General features: G+C 35.3%; 1 protein-coding gene across 1 annotated transcript in view; it reads left to right on the top strand.

Moving 5' to 3' along the window:
* The first annotated feature begins 220 nt into the window (after positions 1–220).
* The window catches only part of LOC145691078 (uncharacterized), a 74506-nt gene continuing 58718 nt past the window's right edge, over positions 221–16008 (top strand). Inside the window, exon 1 of the mRNA XM_081766744.1 lies at positions 221–929. Coding sequence (XP_081622870.1) covers positions 571–929 — 359 coding nt within the window. The 5' untranslated portion in view covers positions 221–570. The remainder of the gene's footprint in view (positions 930–16008) is intronic.

Raw genomic sequence — 16008 nt, 5'->3', positions numbered from 1 at the left:
TCAAAATATATTCGCTCAACAAGCTTGTTATAGATATGCGACAAACATTTTGGACATGAGTGTACTTATAGGTATGTACATCATTAGACATAATATACATATAGATAGGTAGTTATGTATTGTTTAATGCTGTGTTCACTGTCTTACAATTTGTGTGTAAAATTGTGGAATTTGGACGAAAGGTGTGTGTAATTTTGCTTATCGCGTCTGGCAACACTGGTTCTGATTCGTGTCACGGTGTGGGAGGTGCTAACCCAACTCATCGTATACTTATCTACTCTATACTTTAAATTCTTTGTTACTAGTACGCTTTTGTTCATTTATTATATGCTTAATACACTCAATACGTGTCCAGTGAGCCACCAGGTGCATTAAACTGGCGAAGGAGAAGAACCAATTGTTTTATAAATCAATTATTATGAATTTTATTAACACCTGATCATATGTTTGATTAGAAGTATAAAGTTGTTTCTTCGAACGTTCTTTTAAATCATTTTATTAACACTGGCTGCATAAAATATAAGGGAAGTATAAGAATAGTGTCAAATTCTTATTAAATTTGAAGTCATAATGGCTGGTGAGGCGTCTGTTAAGTTGGAATTTATGTGCAAAGAAGAAATTAATTATGACTTACCTCAGGAAGATCCACTCGAAGGGAAAGGGTGGACATACGAACTGATGACTGACAACAAAGAACTAATATTATCTACAACGGAAGAAGAGCAAACAATGGACATGGATAGTGCTAAGTATTCTTTGGATGTGGAAATAAACGTTGATAGGGTGAAATCAGAATTTGCAGAAGAAGAAGGATCTACATTTAAAAGTAATATAGATACGCTAAAAGAAATAGTGGATCAAGAGTCTTGCACGTCGTACTCTAACGAGTCCCAACAATTAACAAGTTTAAATTCAGTTCGGCAAGAAAGGTAATGTTGAATTTTTCATATAGTATTTGGCTCAGGTTGGTAATACGGTTACATGAGTTCGGAAAGTTTATAGGTTGAAAACAATACTTCACGAGAAATATTTAGGTATGAGAGATACCTCGCACGTAAATTAATAACCTACAATTTAGAAACGGCATGGCACACATAGACTAGTTGTAGGCTATACCAATTAATAGTAATAATAATTAGATCGGTACAACGCATATAAATCTTATAGAGTTCGTATCTTAATGAAATAATGTTTACTTTATTATTGATTACACATTTCTCATCAATTCTTGCATATGTTTATAATATGGTTGCTGGACGATAGTCTCGAATTTATATAGAGGATTTTCTAAAATAAGAGATCGCGAGAATGAAATTTACCCAAAAATTTTCAAAATTTAAACGCAAAAGTTATTATACTTGAACAACAATGGTGGTCATTTGTCCTTTTACTCAGGATTTAGCTAGAAACAGTCTAGCCTCACTTTTCCGGAGGGACATAAAAAAATTCAAGATGAAAGATTATTCCGACGAACAGTGAATGTTCATTAATTGTAGATAGGTCGGGTATAGTGATAGGTAAATTCCCGGAAAGATATTTTTCGGGAAGATTCCCAAGATGGGAATTTATGTACAATCAGAATGAAAATTGCATTCTATTATGACTTCAAAGTTGAATTAATTTTTATATCACAGCATATTATTACTGTTGTCCACAGAGGATTCTTTAAAATGTATATTCTGAACGATACTATGTTACTTTATTAACACTTTATTATATTTAGAAAGTACGCATAAATTTATATTTATTTACAATATGTTCTATCAATTAAATATGTGCGAAAAAATTATATAGTAACAGTTTAAATTTATACGTAAGTGTATTTGCTCAACTTGACTCTATTACTGATATTATAAACACATTATATTTATAAATGTTATAAACAAATTAGATTGCCTAAATGTTTGAAGATACATGTCTCACCAATTTATCAACATTTGCGCAAACATATTTATGTTCACAAAATTTGCAAGATATTTACTTACCTTTAAATTTTAGCACGTAACTTTGCCATACACGACCTTTCATTCTACCTATTTCTCGAAATTCCATACGTTAATTCACATGTAAAGGAAGTCCGAGTACCTCTTCAGAAATTCGAGTCAGAGACAAAAGACAGACGGACGTCTATTACTAAGGGTTTATTAATAGTAGTCCATCTGTATTACTATATAATTCTAAATTACTTTCCAAAATGGTACCTCTTCATCATTTGTAAATTTATACTTGGCTAAATTTGGCTTTTGTTTAGTATTGGGGGCGAGCTTTTGCACCTACGTTTTAGCGATATTCTATTCCGATGGAGTTGCTTATGGTTTCATACGTGAAATTACGTTACCAACATTAAATTCAGACAGCATTGCGGAGGAAGCGTTAGCGAATGAAGACGGGTTAGAGCCCCGCATGGGACGTTGTTTTCTATCTTCGTTACCAACAATTCACTTTTCTCACATAAATCACTTCCACTTTCCTTTCCGTTTTGTATAAATCCCCTACTCCCTAAAAAAAAAAAAAAAAAAAACGTTCGATACTTTCTTGACTACTTGAAGATCACTATCAGCAAATTGCTTCCGTAAATCATCCTACTTTTTGCTAGTTCTGGCCTCCAATACTAAACAATTACCCTACTTTTTAGTGCAAATGTAAATGGAACTTAAAAAATCATATTATTAGTTATAATAGTGCCGTCAAATAATTTTAAATTTTTTAACCTCCAAATTCTTTAAAACCTAATAGTAAATCATAATATGTTAAAATAAAGTAATTACTCATATGGTTCTTATAATTTGGAGGATAAAGTAAAGAAATGGAAATAAATTCCTTCCCGGGAATTTATAGGCTAGGGAAAAAAACCGGGAATATTCGCATTTTTAAATTCCTTCCCGCCGGGAATATTCCCACTAGTAATTTAAAGAATGGGAATATTCCCGTTTTTTTTCCCTGGCCTGTAAATTCCCGGGAAGGAATTTATTTCCATTTCTTTACTTTATTTTCCAAATTATAAGAACCATATGACTAATTACTTTATTTTAATATATTATGATTTACTTCTAGTTTTTAAAGAATTAGGAGGTTTAAAAAAATAAAACTATTTGACGGTACTTTATATAACTAATAATATCATTTTTTTAGTTCCATTTCCATTTGCACTAAAAAGTAAGGTAGTTGTTTAGAATTGCAGGCCAAAACTAGTAAAAAGTAGGATGATTTACGGAACAAATGAGTTGATAGTGATCTTCAAGTAGACAAGAAAGTATCGAACACATACTTTTTTAGGGCAGTAGGGGAATTATACAAAACGGAAAGGTAAGTGGAAGTTATTTATATGAGAAAAGAAAGTGAATTGTTGGCAACGAAGATAGAAAACAACGTGATATGCGGGACTCTAACCCGCCTTCATTCGCTAACGCTCGCTCTGCAACGCTGTCTGAATTTAATACTGGTAACGTAATTTAACGTATGAAGCCATAAAACAACCTCATCAGAATAGAATATCGCAAAAATAATAGTTGCAAAAGCTGGCCCCTAATGCTAAACAACAGCCGAAATTAGCAGAGTGCTAATTCACAAATGATGAAAAGGAACCATTTTGTAAAGTAATTTAGATTTATGTAGAAATAGAGATGAAGTACTATTAATAAACCTTGAACCACCATTAGTAATAGTCGTCGGTCTGTCTCCTCGCTCTGACTCGAATTTCTGAAGAAGTACTCGGACTTCCTTTACATGTGAATTAACGTATGGAATTTCGAGAAATAGGTAGAATGAAAAGTCGTGTATGACATTGTTACGTGCTAAAATATAAAGATAAGTAAGTATCTTGCAAATTTTGTGAGTATAAATAGGTATGCGCAAATGTTGATAAATTGGTGAGACATGTATCTTCTAGCATTTACCCAATCTAATTAGTTTATAACATTTATAAATTTAAAGTGTTCATAATATCAGTAATAGAGTCAAGTTGATCAAATCCACTTATATATAAATTTAAACTGTTACTATATAATTTTTTCACACATATTTAATTGATAGAACATATTGTAAATAAATATACATTTATGCGTACTCTCTGAATATAATAAAGTGTTAATAAAGTAACATAGTAGCGTTCAGTATATAGATTTTAAAGAATCCTCTGTGGACAACAGTAATAATATGCTGTGATATAAAAAGTAATTCAACTTTGAAATCATAATGTAGAAATAGAAGGCAATTTTCTTTCTGATTGAACATAAATTCCCATCTTGGGAATATTCCCGAAAAATATCTTCCGGGGAATTTACCCATCACTAATTCCTACTGCTCATCACTAGTCGGGTATGGATTTTTAGATTTCGGGTAGTTCATCTATGAATTTCGAAAAAGTACTTATTGAGGCTTAAGAACAATTGAAAATGTATTATTATGCAAAATTTGGTAGGTACCCTAATGGGGTTCAGGGGTACCTAATTTATGAATTTTTAAATATTTTGAAACACATGTTTATGGAATCTTTCAAAGAACGTTACAAATACTAGATAATCGAAAACCATATCTCGTTACACCTCACGGTTACCGAAATATGCTGGAAATAAACAGTGATACCATAGATGTCTGGGGTTTGCGTACTCGATGGAACAATTTGGAAAAACTAACTACTCATTCCTAATAACAATCTCAAAAAAAGTTTAAATCCAAAACAAGCACACACAGGTATCCTGTTTTGGGGTTACCATGGCGTCGCAAACCATCCATTTCTAAACATTGACAAAACACGTCTTAACGTAATTTTAAAGATCATTACAAAGATGTGTAACTGTTACCGAAATATGGGGATATTAAAATCGGCACCATATGTTAGTGGGGTTCACGTGCTTAAAGATACAGTTTTGAAAATCTAATTATTCAGGCGTAACAATAATATTATGAATATTCATAATCAATAAAAAAACACATACTATTGGGGTTTAGGGGTACCATGGGGTTTGTTAAAACCCCACATCTACTTCAGTTTTCAATTTCTTTCAGCTAGCTTAACCACTACCCTTAGCTGTGTCGAATACCGAAAACTGCAGGCTAATATCTAAGAAGGTAACCCAGATTTTAAGAATTATATTTTAATGACGTCATAAATATACAGATTCTTATGAATATGGACTTTTGGGTTTCTACTATAAGAAGGAGAAATTTCACAAAACTAATATATGTGCATTAATATACAATCTAATAGACATTCTGAAGTAAAATATGATGTACCCCCATGGGTTAAGTGAGAATCCTACTATATTTTCTACAAATACATTACTTCGTTTATTAATTTCTTTTGGTTTACCTTAAACAATGCACTCAGCTGTGTCGAATACTGAAAATTGCATGTCAATATCTAACAAAGTAACCAAGATTTTAAGAATTGTATTTTTGACGACGTCATACATATAGAGATTCTTATGGATATGGACTTTTGGGTTTCTACTAGAAGGAGGAGAAAATGCACGAAACGAATATATGTGGATTAATACACAATTTAATGGACGTCCTGTTGTAAAATATGATGAAATCCCTATGGGTTAAGTGAGAACCCCACTATATTTTCTACAAATACATTACTTCGTTTATTAGTTTCTTTTGGGTACCTTAAAAAAATGCACTCAGCTGTGTCGAATACTGAAAACTGCATGTCAATATCTAACAAAGTAACCGAGATTTTAAGAATTGTGTTTGTGATGACGTCATAAATATAGAGATTCTTGTGGATATGGAGTGATGGGTCTGTCCCATAAGAAGAAGAAATTTGCGAAAACTTATATCTGCCTCCAGTGTTCAGTTTAGTATGTGGCACCCCGATGGGTTAGTTGACAACCTATTCTACAAAAGAATTTATTTCTTCGAAAAGATTAATTTAAAATGCATCTCCAGTGACTCCGTATTTTCTTGACCGGTAGGTATTGAAACAGGCAGACACCGCTGATGGCTCTAGCCTATTTCGCCCATGCTTGTGCGAACTTTGGTTTGTGTGCGTGTCAGGGAACACATTGAACTGTGCCTTCCCTACAACACATTCCTAGATACGGGCCTCCTGGATATCATATCTAAGAACAAGGATGGGTTCGAACTGGAATCAAACCGAGAATGTAAAAATGAAATGAAATCTTTGAGTTTTACCTCCCACGGTTATGCCGGTTAGGCTAAAGGAGACGGTGATGATGAGCAATGAATGAAATGGTGAAATGAAGAAAGTGGGAGGAAACAGTAGAACCCCAAGAAAACCCACGCACACGGTTTTTGTCCACCATAAAGTTCATTTGGCGGGGTCTGGAATCGAACCCGAAACGCCAAGGGCCAGAGGTGAATGCTCTACTACTGAGCCACCGCGGCCTCTGGAATCAAACCGAGCTCACCATCGTTCGAAAAAGCAGACAACGGCCGCTTTGAGCTCTTTCACTGGAACAACTTTAAATGTGACACCGAGTTTGCATATCGGGAAACTAGCCTCTCGTCCCATAGTTCCTATACCCACAATGTCTGAGTGGCCCTTCTGTATCCAGATGTATGCGCCCCTTCAGGTAAACAATTCGTGCTTTTGGGTCGAATTACGACACTTCTTGTGAAGATCCTGCTGGATATCCGTGAATTCATGGGTAGTCTGCGGCATGGAGTTACGCAGCGGAGTCAGATGAGGATAGATCCTAATATCTCCACTGGAATCCTCTCCAATGGTGCACGGTGACCCCGAGAAGTGACTACAACACTGTTGGGACCGTCGATCGGATTTTCGACTCCTGTTCGAACACACCTCACTTTGCGAACGTATTCGTGACCTACAGAGTCCAGCGGTTCTGTACATACTCATATCAATCATGGTAGTCACAAGTATAGAAAGTAGGGAGTCACAGGGTGTCTACTGACCTGGAAAACCTTGAAAACCTGGAATTGGCCTGGAATTTACTTTTGGACCTGGAAAACATAGAAATAGCATGGAATTTGACGAGGAACCTGGAAGTTTTAAAATTGTTTTTAATATATTGTTTTTGGGATTGGTATAGAATAAGTATATTTTTGTAAAATGCAAGAAAGTTTATACTACAGCATAAGTTAAAAGCCAATAGTAACTTATTCAGTGGAGACGTAGTTGAGAAAGACAGGCAGACGTGAGGAGAGTGCAGGCGGTGAATATTTTTGGAAAGTATGTTGAGGGTACAAGAAGAGACTGAATAAGATTTTATTTGTTTGGCATGGTCGTTGTGAATAACAGTGACTACAAAAAGAACTAAATTAGTTCCCGATAATGAGAGTAAGGTAATTGAAAACGTTAAATTTGATGATCTATTAAGTTTGTGTCTTGGGGATACTGGCATACAAGCCAGAAGCTTTTTCTGTAGTTGCTGCTTATTTGCATAGTATGAATCAAGTTTATTTACTGCTTTGTGAAGACATTGGTTTGCTTGTTTCTGTAGCAAGAGTAGTAGACAGGCCTGGAACAACATTCCGCTTATACTCCTGTGCCGAAGCTTTTTAACAGGAGTCCAAGCCCGCGAATGTCGCAGTGAACACCATTCCCGGTGGCCGAAAGGTGTATCACCGGAAAAAAGTAAAATTGCCCCTCATCTTAACGGAATCACTTTTTGTATTTAGGTTAACATTTTACTAGTCTTGCAATAAATCCTCTTACACACTAACAATTAACATTCTATTTTTCAACCATTAAAATGGGGAAAAGTAAAACTAATTCCAGGACTCGTGGAAAGGCCAGTGGAAATGTGTTATTAGGTCCAACGATCTATTTAAAGCTGGTTGTAAACTCTGCAGAACTGATTTTGACATTTCAAATATGGGAGGTGTATCATTGAAATCTCATGAAAAAGGAAAGAAACATCAAATAGATGTTAAAGCTCTTAATGCAGAATTTTCGATCGTAAAGTTCTCAAGAATGTTAACAAGGAGCCTTCCTGTACAAAAAATTCTACAGCGTTTTCCGGTTCAGTGACTGGCGCATCATCTACTCAGTTGTTCAGGAGGAAAATGAAAGCCCAGCAAAAACTGGTGGTGTAATAAAGAGTTATCAAAGATCAAAGAACGAAAGCAGAAATAATCTGGACATTACACAAAGTTACAAGTCATGCATCGGCCAGAAGCCAAGCGAGTGCAGCGGATTTGTTTCCTTTAATGTTTCCTGAGCGTGAAATCGCTAAAAATATGCAGTTACACAAAGACAAAATAGATTATGTCATCACTTATGGATTGGGTCCATATTTCCAATAGACGTTACTTCCTGAACTACAAAATTGTGAATTTTTTGCAGTATCGTTCGACGAAAGCCTAAACACTATCTCACAGAAAAATCAAATGGACTTAGTAGTTCGTTTCTGGCACAATGACGAAAATAAAGTTTTAACACATTATTTAAAATCAGTATTCCTCGGACATGCTAATGTCCAGGATTTGTGAAGCGCATTTATTAATACTTTCAAGGACAAGGGTCTTGATTTTTGTAAGTTACTTCTGGTTTCTCTTGATGGCCCCAGCGTTAATTTGAAATATCTGAGTGATTTGAAGGCCTATCTGAGTGAAGAAAATAGTGAAGGTCCACAGCTTTTGGAGACAGGAACATGCTCTTTACACTGCGCGTACCAAAGCTGGTTGGAATGTGACAGAGTTTTTGAGAGCGTTGTACTATTTATTCAAGGACTTCCCTTCAAGAAGAGCAGATTTCATGACAGCATCTGGAACAGCAGTTTTTCCTCTTAAATTGTGTTCTATTAAGTGGGTGGAGAATTCTAAAATTATCAACCGTGCCATAACTATGATTCCTGCCTTAAAAGTTTATGTTGATGCAGTGGAAACAAAACTTCCTAAACATCAAACTTCTGTAAAGTAAAAGTCCACATTTCTGATGTACTGTAGCCTGCTAGATTAGAATTCCTTCAGCCCGTATCTGTAGAACTAGAAGAATTCCTCATTAAGTACCAGACAGACAGTGCATTACTACCGTTTCTATGGAATGACCTAACACCTTGAATCGTAGTTTAAGCTGCTTCGTGAAAGATGATGTCTTAAAAGTAGCTAAAACCTAAAAAAAAAACCTGACCTCAATAGAACTTTTTGATAAGGATATCTTATCAAAACCACTTAATCTAGTTGATGTTGGATTTTCTGCGGTTACATCGCTTAAAGGAGTGAAGGATGTTATATATTGAACTTTAAGAAAGAATGCAGAAGATTCTTGCAAGAACTGTGTAAAAAACTTACGCTAAGATGTACTTTAAAATACTGTGTAACAAGAGCCGCAAATTGCTTGTCTCCAGAAACTATGACCAACGAAACCCTTCGTGAATCACGTATCACACTTGCCCTGGAGACATTTGTCGAGAAGGAGCAAATAACACGTGTAAATGCTGATATGGTGAAACGGGAATATTTAAAATTTTGTTCAGACCAAGACACAGCACGAAAAATGTCAAATTTCAGTCACAAAAGTGAGAAAAGTTTTTCTCCATGATCTGTTAAATAAAGAAGGTGTCTCCAATGCATTTAAAACATTCATGCATAAGATATGTGTACTTTTCCATAGCAGCGTAGCAGTGGAAACGAGTTTCTCCATTAACAAAGAGTGGATTGTTGAAAATCTTCAAGAGGAGTGCCTGATTGCTCAGAGAAGTGTGTTGCATGCTGTGCGTGTTGTGCGATACGTAATATGAATATCACAATGAGTATGATCCAGTATGTGAGGAATGCATCAAGCAGAAGAATTGAATATCTGAAAGACCGCTGTGGAAAAGAAGACAGAGCAGCTCGAGAAGAGAAAGACACTAAGAAGAAGAGTTGGAATTAAAGAAGAAAAGAATACTAACTGACGCCGAAGCAGAAGTAGATGCATTGGAAGAACAGGCGAAAAACTTTAAAGGGATGTCGAACTCTAGAAGTTAAATGTCAAAAACTGTTCACTGTGAAAGTTGTTTTCTATATTTGTTCATATAATGTGCGTGGTTCCACAACATTTTCAACAATACATTTTTAAATAAAATATAACTGATGGCCAGTCCCCATCCAAGAAGAATGTGCAATAATGTTTAACAATATGGACTACTTTGCGTTAAGAATTTGTATTATATATGATCATTTTCTTTTTACTTCTAAACTAATACTAGTTTGACAAAAGTGGGGCGAAAAGAGCTTATTCACTGCTAAGTCCTACCAGTACTTAGCATAAAATGCTACAAGAGTACTTTAAAGAGGAGTGCTTGTAGTAAAATACTTTTGTGGTATTTTATCCCCTAACTTAGCGGTGATTAAGCTATTTTCCGGCCATTTTTGTCACTGTTCATGAACACTCTCGTGCTACTACTATAATATTAATTTATTTGAAGCAATGTTTTTGACGGAAATTTACTATTATACAGGGTAAATCTAACTAAGCCGATAAACTTCGGGAGGTGAGTCCCGAGCCCGAAAGAAGAAAAAAATCCTCTAACTTTTCTCCACAGTACAGTTTTGGAGCTACAAGGTGCCGAAAGTGTGGGAAAATGAACTTCCGAGGCCTATATTTCCAAACCTATCCAACGTAGAGAGTGCAGCTTAATATCTCATTAAGAAAGTCTTATCTGCTCTGAACATATGGTTTCCCTTGTGAAATTTTAAGCAGCACACTCTACTTTGGATAATTTTGGAGATATAAACATCGCAGGTTCATTTTTCCACACTTTCAGCACCTTTTAGCTCGGAAACTATGCGCCCTGGAGAAGAGTTAGAGTTTTTTAATTTTTTTTAATGTGCCGAGCATCATTTTCCGAAGTTTGTCGGTTTAATTAAGGTTCAACAATGTATAGTATTCCTACATTAGAATATCTAAAGCTACTGCACATTTTTCTCAACCGGTCTTCTGGTAGGGGATATTTTAATTAAACATTTTCTTGTGTAAAATGTTTTGAGAACCTACATTTCAGTCAGTTTCATCTTGTCACTTAAACAAACTATCACTTGCCATATGCATTCTCTAATTATTACCAGTTTTTGTTAAGAACTATATAAAATTGGATTACCTTACACATGTTACAATAAATGTCACTCTACTGAATAGACCTGGAAAAAAAGGAAAAATAAACCTTGAAAACCTTGATAAAACCTGGAATTTGAAAATGAACATTTAGTAGACACCCTGTAGTCAGCAATGCATTGGGTGGAAATGCCCTTTCTTTCAGGCATCTTCGAGATTGCTCGGAGCTTCAATATCGAAAATAATTTTACTTTTAGTAAATATTAGTGGTCATTTTGATAAGACTTAGTTGATCCAAAGATAAAGATAAATTTTATTCATGTATATTTAATTATAGTTATATCGAAGAGATCTGAGACGTGCTCTCGTGTAACTTAAGTCTTTATAATACCCCCAGTAAGGATTAGGTTGTTAAAGTAATGGTTCTTTTACTTATGTTAGGTCTTATTTATGTTTTGAAACGAACTGACCGGAATTTGAGTTTCATTACTCAGAAGGTCGATGTTAGTATTTGTTGTTGTTTCTTAAGTTTGTGTGATGTGGTCAGAGTACGACCTGTTGCTTATTTGTTGATTCCAAGTCTATGTTAGGGATTGGCATTTTGAAAAGAGTCAAAAATTCTTGTCTCGTTACTGAGAGACTGGGAATAGAGAATAGTCTATGGTTCGGGCCAATTTCCTGTTTTTCAAAAAGAGGCGATATTTAACACCACCTAAAATCTTTAGTACAATTCCAGGTAGGAATTCTTCTCACAAGAGCTCATATTCCCGAAAAGTCCTGTGTAACTAGGCCAGGGCTTCTCAACCGGAAGGTCGCGAAGAATATATTGTCCCGATAGGATTTCATGGGTTCGCGAAGATAAGCGGAAGGGATAAACATAATTAAAATCTAATACCTGAAAATATTTTTAAATATTGTTTTGAATTTTATTCTGATATAGGCATAACTTATTTTTATACATACTGTTAAGAACAACAAAAAATAGGTCTACTAAACAATTTCAACAGTACAGAGTTGTTTAAAAATCTATTTAAAAGAAAGAAATACGGTATCAAACTAATGAGAACTGCATATTGAAATACCAGAAAAATACAAATGCAACAAACCTGCATATTCAAATACAAGTAATTGAAAGCTGAGATACGTAGGCCTATATGTGTGAGCGAATAGTCTTTTTTCCACCAAGTTGGCCAGAATGAAGATATATTTCTAGTGTGGAATTTTATTTGTTTCTTAAATTTTAAATGTAAACTAGTTGCTTTTAACAGTTTTTTGTGATACTGAACACACAGAACAATGAACCAAATGCACAACAATATGAGGTAATAAAAGTGGTCGCATCTCGGAAACTAAAATGCTCAATAACGTTTCTAACAACTGTCCAAGTTTTATAAACCAAATAAAAAATCACTTTATTTTTTTTATCATATTACGCAAAATTAAGAGAGTTATAAAGTTTTAAAAATTCCAGACGGCCTTCAATTTGAAACAGTGTGATGGATCGGAATCGATATTTGCAATATGAATGAACCGACCAAATTCGGTTTTAATCCGTTCGCTTTTAGGGAAGTTACTGTATGCACTATATACAAGAAATACATTCTACTATTATAGAGATAAATGGATATCGTGAAATCTCCGCAGTAGGTAAATGAAAAATTACACACAAGCTTATTACAAACCAGAAATTATAAGCGGTCTCTGGCAAGAGGATGTGATAAAATAAGGTCGTGATAGGAATTAAGTTGAGAACCGCTAAACTAGTCAAAGCACTGATTTAGTGAAATACTTTTTTTTTAAGTAAGGCTAAGCTGAGGTGTTCTGAAGTGCGAATAACAAGATACTTAGGCTACAGTTCTCATATAACATTAATTAGCCATATAAGTAAACTTTAAGCAGGAGAGCACATCTCTTTTTTCCGATATTCCTCTAATTCTTAGAGTTTACTGTGAGGACACTGACGAGCTTGTTAGCATTTAAGAAATCTCCAAAAACCTTTTTGCTCATTAAGCTATGCATAAATAGAGAGAACACTGTAGACCTGGTACTTGTTCTTTAAAATAAAAATCCCTTAACTCGGGAACATGATTCTTTTAAGGATTTAAGTTAACGTACAACCCTAGAAATTTTTAGAAAATTGATTATTATTAATAGTGTCACATAATAATTATAGTTTTATTGTTGTGGTATTTTCAGTAGCGTACGAAGGAATTTGTTTCGGGAGCGGTAAAAACTCAATATGAAGGCATTTTATTTAACATTTCTAAAATTGCGCCTAAAATTAGGCTAAATTTATACAAAAGTAGAAATTTCTAGGGGGTTCGGACTCCCAGGACCCACCCCTTGTGTACGTCCCTGGGTATTTTCTATGTATTATATTGCGGTTATGCTATGTGTTTTCTATAATTAACATAGAACGGGATGGTGCGAGAGATATCATGGCCATAGCAATAACCAACTCTTAGTAATCTAGACATCAATAATTTGTACACTAATGTTCATGAACATTCTGTTTATAGAGAAATGAAAGAACAGATATCTGGGGGAATGATTTTAATCCGTGTATTTTACGTTTATTCGTGTCTGTTGAAACTTCCCAATCACTGACTCTCGACTATATAAACATATTCTATTGCAATTATTTAGTCATGGACGTATCGTTAAGTAGTAGGGTGGGCCGAAAAAATTTTCTTTTGGGAATTTCGTTTTGCCTGGTTGCGGAAAAGTTGCCTCGTGTTAGTGAAAGACAACACACTAAATTTGGATTTTTTCGGTCAACCCCTTCCTTTGCCTCATGGGACTTGAATATTTTTATAGCTGTGCAACCCGCACGATACTAGGAAGAAAATTCTGCCTCACAGCTTTAACCTTTTGTTCTTTTTCACGCTGAAGCATTCTGAGACTGAAAATAAAACGCAAGATAAAAATGAGATCCGATATTGTTCCTATATAGTTAAAAAATATAATCAATTAGACGAAAAATTGTACTTTTATGTTTCACTTCATGTTCATATATAGCGTGAAAAATATACCCTCAACCTTACATTGCAGCAATTTTGTTTTACACCTGTCGATATTATAAAGAAAATTTTAATCAAGTAAACTGATATCAAGTAATTTTGAAATCGGCTGTGGAATAATAGAATATATATATTTATCTACAACATTGTACACGACTATAATAATAATAATAATAATAATAATAATAATACGTAAAGCATTTTTATAGGGAGTCGGAAACATTGTAATGTTATACACAGTCCAGCAGCCTGTGTCTTTCGGCAGCGGCCTGACGTGACAAAATGGTGTTAAAAGCTTTGAGTAATGATCAGCAACTCCTTTTGGATATTTGCAGAGCTGTTTCAGGTTTGTGTCCGTCAGACCTTCTGAACGAAAAGCCTGGACTGATTGTCATGTCCCAAAGGTTGACGACATATTCCATCGCATTCTTCGATTATATATTAGCACCGAAAATCCCGAAAAAGCACTTCGTTGGCTTGCACAGTATGTCAGCAAAGTATTTGCGCAGGTTTTGTTTGAAATAAAGCGAAATTCTTCTCCCTCTCAGCAATAGGACGCGACACTTGAATCGCTCGATCTGTATCATTTCTTCCAGAGGAATTACGAAGAATCCTATATACTGTGGATAGCTCCAACCCTTACTTTGAACATCCGGGAAACTTGTTGCTGGCAATGATCACCGGCAGGAGCCAGGACACCCAAGTTTAGGGTGGAGAAGAATAAAAGAGTATCGACAGAGAAAGAGATCAAGTCTACGTGAATTTGTTGTTCCCACAGTAAACATAGACGCAAGTAAATATCATGAGATGATTGATTTTTCTTAACGGACATCACCGAGCCTGACAAGAGAACTTTCTTCGAGCAAGATAGAAGAAAATATTAGAACGGCAGCTACAGCTTCTGAGGAAATTAGATGTTTTCCGTGCCATTCGCAAGCGGTGGATAGGATGATGAAAGTAGTTACATAAGCGTCATCATTACTGTGTCAAGCGGATCGAAGAGATAGCATTATCATGGCAAAATTAGAGTCTCCAAGAAAACGTGCAAAACTTGGACTCCCAACAGGACTATCAAATGTAAATGAGCCAAAAGTCGGAAGCAAGTGCGTGGGCGGGTGGAAATCGATATGCAGCCAACTCCTCGTGGTGCGTTCTAGGGAGTTTCGGAGTTTATGTGCCAAGAAGAGTTAAGAGCTACAAGGGAAGGTTTATCAACAATTTTTCATAACGTATATTAATAATGTGTTTTGGAAATATCAATACAATTTCTTCGTCTACTTGATTATAAATTTTAACCACGTAGGAACATTATTACATCTTACTTTTGTCTTGCGTTTTATTTTCAGCTTCAGAATGCTTCAGTTTGAAAAAGAACCAAGGATTGTAACTGTGCAGCACATTTTGTTTTTGTAGTGTCCTGCGGGTTGTATAGCTGCAGCTATAAACATATTCAAGTTCCTTGAGGCAAAGAAAGGGAATGACCAAAAAATTTCAAAAGAGGGGTATCAATATGGGCCGATTTTAACCCCCCCCCTCCTTGGAATGAGCTGATTCTCAGCTATTTTTTAGCTGAACATGTGTAGTTTATGGAAACCAGCATAACTTGGCCCTTGCACTCTTGTATAGGTACGTAATTATGGCGAAACTTGAGGGTAATGGCCGATTTTCGCGAAAATCTCATATTTTTCGACATCTGAGGGTTTATTTCATACAGAGTGCATGTGAGTGGCGTGATTTCCACTGAATATCTTCTGAAGGGATATAAGAGGCTAATGTTGGGCTAGGTTTGATTGGGTTGCTGTCTTGCGCTCAAGAAAAAAAAAACGTTTTCTGTAATATCGGGAGTATATCGCCTATATGGTAAAAGCCGAAGAAAGGTGATACAAGGGGGGAAGCTGTACCAAACGAGAACAGTCATTTCGTAGGGCAAGAGAAGAGGATTACGGAGCCTTTAACAGCCCATTCTGATAGATATTAAACACGGAGAAAACCCTCTTGAAATGCAAAATCATGAAAACA

Source organism: Thermobia domestica, chromosome 7 (genome assembly GCF_964235325.1).
Source record: "Thermobia domestica chromosome 7, izTheDome1.hap1.1, whole genome shotgun sequence".
NCBI lineage: Eukaryota > Metazoa > Arthropoda > Insecta > Zygentoma > Lepismatidae > Thermobia > Thermobia domestica.
This window is presented reverse-complemented; position numbering and strand designations above follow the sequence as displayed.